The sequence below is a fragment of the Cydia splendana genome, chromosome 9 (genome assembly GCF_910591565.1).
Source record: "Cydia splendana chromosome 9, ilCydSple1.2, whole genome shotgun sequence".
Lineage (NCBI taxonomy): Eukaryota > Metazoa > Arthropoda > Insecta > Lepidoptera > Tortricidae > Cydia > Cydia splendana.
In genome coordinates, this window is record NC_085968.1 from 5096240 (window position 1) to 5102289 (window position 6050).

Sequence of the window (6050 nt, forward strand, 5' to 3'; positions counted from 1 at the left end):
ATTGTGTGATCTGAAACCTTAATGCGTAACGTTTGTTTACCTGTTTTTATTTTTGTTATAAGTTAGTTATAAGCCTAGTAATGTCGTCTCAGAGTTTAGTAGAAAAGGTACCTTATGGAAAAAAGATTGAAAATTCCCAAAAAAACTAGTCAATACGGGAAAAGAAGTTTGGTAGAGAACTGTATTAGCATTCTGCAAAACTAATTTGATAATTTCAGTTCTGGTTGGGGCGCCTCGCAAATATTATAACCGTACATAGACCGACATCACAAATCCAAGTAGCCTGCTATTATACCAAAGTTACTCTCGTCAAGTCTTTCTTAACTAGAATAATCTTCATTTGGTTTGGTCGCATGCAGTAAATCAGCCATTGGTTTGCTGAAAAATGCCAATACCCGACGCATTACCTTATGGAATATCTGAGGTCATTGAACCTCAATGCCGCTTATCTTCAATAGCAACCGAAATATATTATTGATAAGAAATAGACGATTTATACCATCTTAACCCCAAAATATTATTAGTTTATCCTAACTGTTCCATCATCATCATGCCTCATCATGTAACTTAATCACAAGGTACCTTTTCATTACATACAAATTATTGGTCTTTTTTAAGATTATTATGACGAAGAACTAATTAAATTTGGGGCAGTTTAATGTAAATTAATATTTTCTATTCATAAAAGATAAACTGTAATATGATTGATATTTTGTAGTGATGTATTATTAGATTTATTTCCATAAGGTACCTTTTCGTAAATGTATGGAGCAAATACTGTTATTGTTATGTAAGTTTAAAGTGGCATAAGGGGTTAAATATAGTATTTAGTTGGGGTTTTAGGATTTATTTCATTTGAATGACAGAATTTCTTTCATATGTGCTCAGAAAAATTGATTGTGTGTCACATTAAAAGTAAAAATATTCAATTTTGTGATTTTATATGAAAAAGTCAGAAAATACATTTTCACCTCTAAATCGGTATTGTTTTTTGCTTAAACTGTCTGTCAGTGTCGTTTTCTAATAGATAGAATTTAAATCTTGAGAGCTCATTGCAATCAATCGTGAAAATGAAATAAAACTTTATTTTCAAGAGATTGGCTAGTATACACATAAATCAGTCGATATCAAAAGTTTCTATTTGCATTACAGAACAAGTCGCAATATTTTTTTAATCTCACATATATAAGGTATTATTATTTGTAGTCAACTATGTAACTTACTTCAGGAACATAGTTTTTTAGGCGGCTAAACTTAAAACTTCTCTATCGTAAAGTTGCTAATTTCACAACATTATTTTCAAAAAATCATATCTCTGTAACTACGCAACCTAGAAGGTTGATCTTTTGTGTTATCGATAGCTTATTTATTGTAGATTACTGGGGTATGCATAACTCTATACCCGCCATAAGGTACCTTTGACCGTGGGACGTCACATATTATTAATCTGTGATTTCCATTTCAGTTGTAAACAAAACTAAATATTGCGTAAAGTAGGCGAATTAATTCATATTAATATTGATTTAGATGACTTTTGCATTCCACATTCTTAGCTAATGCCTAACGCCACGCAATATCGACTAGTAAAGTGAATAAACATGTGGAGGAGAAACATAATTAATCTGAAGACATTTAGTGCTTCTGCATGCAAACAGGCAGTAATCAACACGAGAAGTCTTACTATACATCCTTTAGCAGCGCAATGCATAGTCAAAACTCAACCGTTGCTAAACATTGGGGCCTCAAGCGTTCGTCACAACAGTCAGAGAAGTGCACCACTTACAGAACAATTTAGCGTTGAAGACAGTTCCACGGAAAACGTTAACTCGTTTACTTATAGGACTCATACTTGTGGGGAACTAAGAGCTTGTAATACAGGCGAAAAAGTTTCTTTGTGTGGCTGGGTACAGTATTTACGTCTCTCAAAGTTTCTTCTGCTACGAGACGCCTATGGAATCGTACAATGTACTGTTGGCCCTGTGAATATAGACTTTCATAACATACCACTCGAGTCTGTAGTTAAAATACATGGTGAAGTAACTGGAAGACCACAAAATGCAGTCAATTCTGAAATGTCAACTGGTGAAATTGAGGTTATAATTGATAGGTTAGAAGTTTTAAATATGGCTGAGAACCTTCCATTCAATTTAAGAGAATATCAGAAGCCTAAGGAGCAGATAAGGATGCAACACCGCTACATTGACTTACGATTTCCAGAAATGCAAAGAATTCTAAGATTGAGATCGCAAATGCTGCACAATATGAGAAGATTTCTTGTTGAACAGCACGGATTTGTTGAAGTGGAGACACCTACACTGTTTTGTCAGACTCCTGGAGGAGCAAGGGAGTTTGTAGTTCCAACACATCATGCAGGATTGTTTTATTCTTTAGTACAAAGTCCGCAGCAGTTTAAACAAATGTTGATGTCTGGAGGCGTTGACCGGTACTTCCAAATAGCCAGGTGCTACAGAGATGAAACTACACGGCCAGACAGACAACCTGAGTTCACTCAGTTAGATATAGAAATGTCCTTTACTAATCTAGATGGAGTTTTATCCATGATTGAGTCATTGCTTGTCGACACGTTTCCAAAACTTTTACAAAAGCCACCTTTTAGAAGAATGACATACAAGTATGCATTGGAAAATTATGGTACTGACAAACCTAACGTTCAATATGACTTGAAATTTAAAAATATAAAAGAATTATTTCCAGAAAAAGCTAATGATTCAGATTTTTCTGCCTACGCTTTACCTTACCCTGCAGCATTAGGAAAAGTAACAACAAAAACTAAAGAGCTAATAAAGCAAATAGCTAAGAGATATAATGTCAAAGTGGTATTGGATCATGATATTCATAAAGCATTTAATAAAGAATTTGACGGAAAACTGAAAAGTATTATTGGTAATGAAAATGCATCCATCATTTCAATAGGGGACTTAGAAAATGCCTGCAACTGCTTAGGAGAAATTCGACTAATAATTGCTTCTTTACTACAGTCTAAAAATTTACTAAAACTCAAGAATAGTACTGAAATATTTTGGTTAGTGGATTTCCCATTATTTACTGAAGGCAAGAATGGTTTGGAAACATGTCACCACCCCTTTACCTCGCCACACCCCGAGGACATACATCTACTGGAGTCTGATCCATTGAGTGTCAGATCATTAGCATACGATTTAGTCATGAATGGAAATGAAATTGGAGGAGGTTCAGTGAGAGTCCACAATGTTAGATTACAAGAGAAATTGTTGAAGATGTTGGGAATGGATGCAGGGAAATTGAGACACTTCCTGAATGCCTTGCAAAGTGGGTGTCCACCACATGCCGGGATAGCTCTAGGCATAGACAGGCTGGTGTCTATTGTGTTCAACACAGAGTCCATTCGTGACGTTATAGCCTTTCCTAAGACTCATGAAGGAAAAGATCCATTGTCAGGTGCACCTAATGCCATTTCAGATGAGGACAAAGAATACTATCATATAGTTAGTAAATAAACAAATATTTATTCACCTATATTAGATCAAACATTACAAAATAATATATATATGTCGTAGTCAGATCGTATAATCCGCCGTATTACATTACGGCTAGCCGTTATCAAAAACAGGGGCGTTTTGAAATGCGGCGGTTCGACGATTAGCCGGATTGTCATTGCGATACGTTCTTCAATAAGGCGGCCTACGTTTAGCCGCATCGTACTACTATTTTAGATTGTAGAGTGACCAGTTCTTTCGGTCGCCTACGTAACCGGAGTTTGACAATGTTTGCAATTTAATTTATTTTTACCATGGTCCCACCGCACTACATGTGTTTATTTTCCAAAACATTTCCTTCGCAACTTAAATAGACGGAGCCCCGCAAGCGGGGCTCCTATTTCTGGGCGGTTTGCCCTTCGGGCATCTGAAGCTACCTAACGAACCTAACCTACTTACCGACCTACGCTTTTTTCCCCAAAGTGTAATGTTTTCACGGACGTCTCACTAAATCAATAGGTAGGTAGGTTAGGTTCGTTAGGTAGCTTCAGATGCCCGAAGGGCAAACCGCTCAGAAATAGGAGCCCCGCGAAGCGGGGCTCCGTCTAGTTAAGTTGCGAAAGAAATGTTTTTTGAAAAGAAACAGTCCGACGAACTCCAGATTTGATGGACACCCCAGCGTTTGTCAGGCAGCGCCACGGGTGTTAAAAATGGGAACTAAAAACTGTCAAAGCGGCGGGTAATGACTCGCTGTATTACATTACGGCTAGCCGTGTTGAAGAACGTATGGCGCCGAATACATTCCGGCGGATTCTCATTCAGCCGCATTCAATCCGGCTAATCGTTAAACCGCCGCATTTCAAAACGCCCCTGTTTTTGAAAACGGCTAGCCGTAATGTAATACGGCGGATTATACGATCCGACTGCGACATATATATATAAATATTAAAACATGACCTAATAAGTTTTTTTTAATCCAATTGATTCATTTCATTTGTTTATCTGAGAAATCGTAATAGATAAATAGCACTATCATTAATGACTGGACGACAAGCTCTTCTCTAGAGAAAACAAGTATCACCTGTACACCTATATGTATAGAATTATGTAGGCTAGATATTATCTATTTACCTATATATGATGCACTACATATTATACTACTCTTTGCGCTACATTTTGATAATTTACTACATAGATTACTTTGTTCAATTGGTATTTCTATATAAAATTTAACTACATTAGTATTATTAGTCGAAACCATTATTATTTTTTCAATAAAACTTTTTTATAGAAAGGTGAGAATGGGGTTGGCAAACTGTCAAAGGTTTTCATAGATGGCGCCATCATAGCTTGCCCCTTTATCTATGAGATTTGGCTTAAAGGGCTGGCATCCAGGGTATTAAAAAAACAAACATTTGACACAATTCCAAGGCCCCAACGTTTTCTGTTCTCTTTGACGGCGCAGCAACTAGTATAATTTCTCTCTCCTCGCTCTTTTAAAAATGCCGTTTGTCAAACACTGTGGCAACAGTGACAGCTCGCTGAGACGGTATCTCTATATATTATAAATCTATGCACAATTCTAGGGATTGACAGGGCAAGATATGATGGCGCCATCTGCTAAAAACTTTGACCGGCCAACCCCATTGCAGAAAATGCTCTGACTAGACGCGAAAATATGTATGGGAGCTCGTATATGTAACGTCACGCTATAACAATGCGCTATAATATGCTATAATGAACATACGGCCCATATGTATTTTATATAGCCATAAATATTTTGTGTAACACACAGGCTTCCTAGAAACTTCTATATAGAGCGTTTGATATGCGTTGGGTTGGGATTGGGAACTCCCCAGAAAACCACTAGCGTTGATAATAGAGTCTGTGCGGAAAGGAAAGAGTCGTGGAATGTATGGGGCCCAATACATTCTACGACTCTTTTCTTTCCGCACAGACTCTATTAGAGCTGACGTCATTCAGAATTACTTAATTTCAAGGTTAACCCCAAACAAACACGCAAATTAAAGTAATTAACACCTAGTACCTATGCGAGTTTGTTGACAGGATAAATTATCAAGGAAAAAAAACCGGCTGCCGGCTGCAGTAGGTATCATCGTCCTTAGGTCCTTACAGTTAAGTGACAATTTTACTCGTAAACCTTATTGCAAAGCCATAAGGTATACCATTGGTCAGTTAATTTAAGAGCCCATCAACGTGCACACTAGCGCCACTGCTAAATAATCGTGATTATTTAAATTTAATATAATAAAATTTTGTAAAAACTTACGTTAAATTTAAATAATCACGATGGTTTAGCAGTGGCGCTAGTGTGCACGTTGATGGGCTCATAAGTCTTTTTTTCAAGCACCACGGTTGAAAATTCAACTGCCTTATAGTAACGTTACTTGGCTTACTCATGGTTAAGTCGAATAATTAACGTTTATCATGAATTCATGACTGTCGAATGACCTCTGGAACTTTCGCACGCCCTAGGCCCCGGGGCATTCCCTAGAAAAACTGTGCAAAAAAGCTGATGACATTAAAAACAACTCTATTCCAAGGTCATACGGC

At 37.0% G+C, this 6050-nt stretch overlaps 2 protein-coding genes across 2 annotated transcripts in view; both read left to right on the forward strand.

Moving 5' to 3' along the window:
- LOC134793440 (MAP kinase-interacting serine/threonine-protein kinase 1-like) overlaps nt 1–6050 on the forward strand; it is a 362541-nt gene that overhangs the window by 57708 nt on the left and 298783 nt on the right. The window lies entirely within an intron of this gene.
- LOC134793421 (aspartate--tRNA ligase, mitochondrial) lies at nt 1480–3521 on the forward strand. Its single transcript, XM_063764987.1, has one exon. It carries the CDS (start codon nt 1599–1601, stop codon nt 3495–3497), a length of 1899 nt encoding a protein of 632 aa, XP_063621057.1. The 5' UTR covers nt 1480–1598; the 3' UTR covers nt 3498–3521.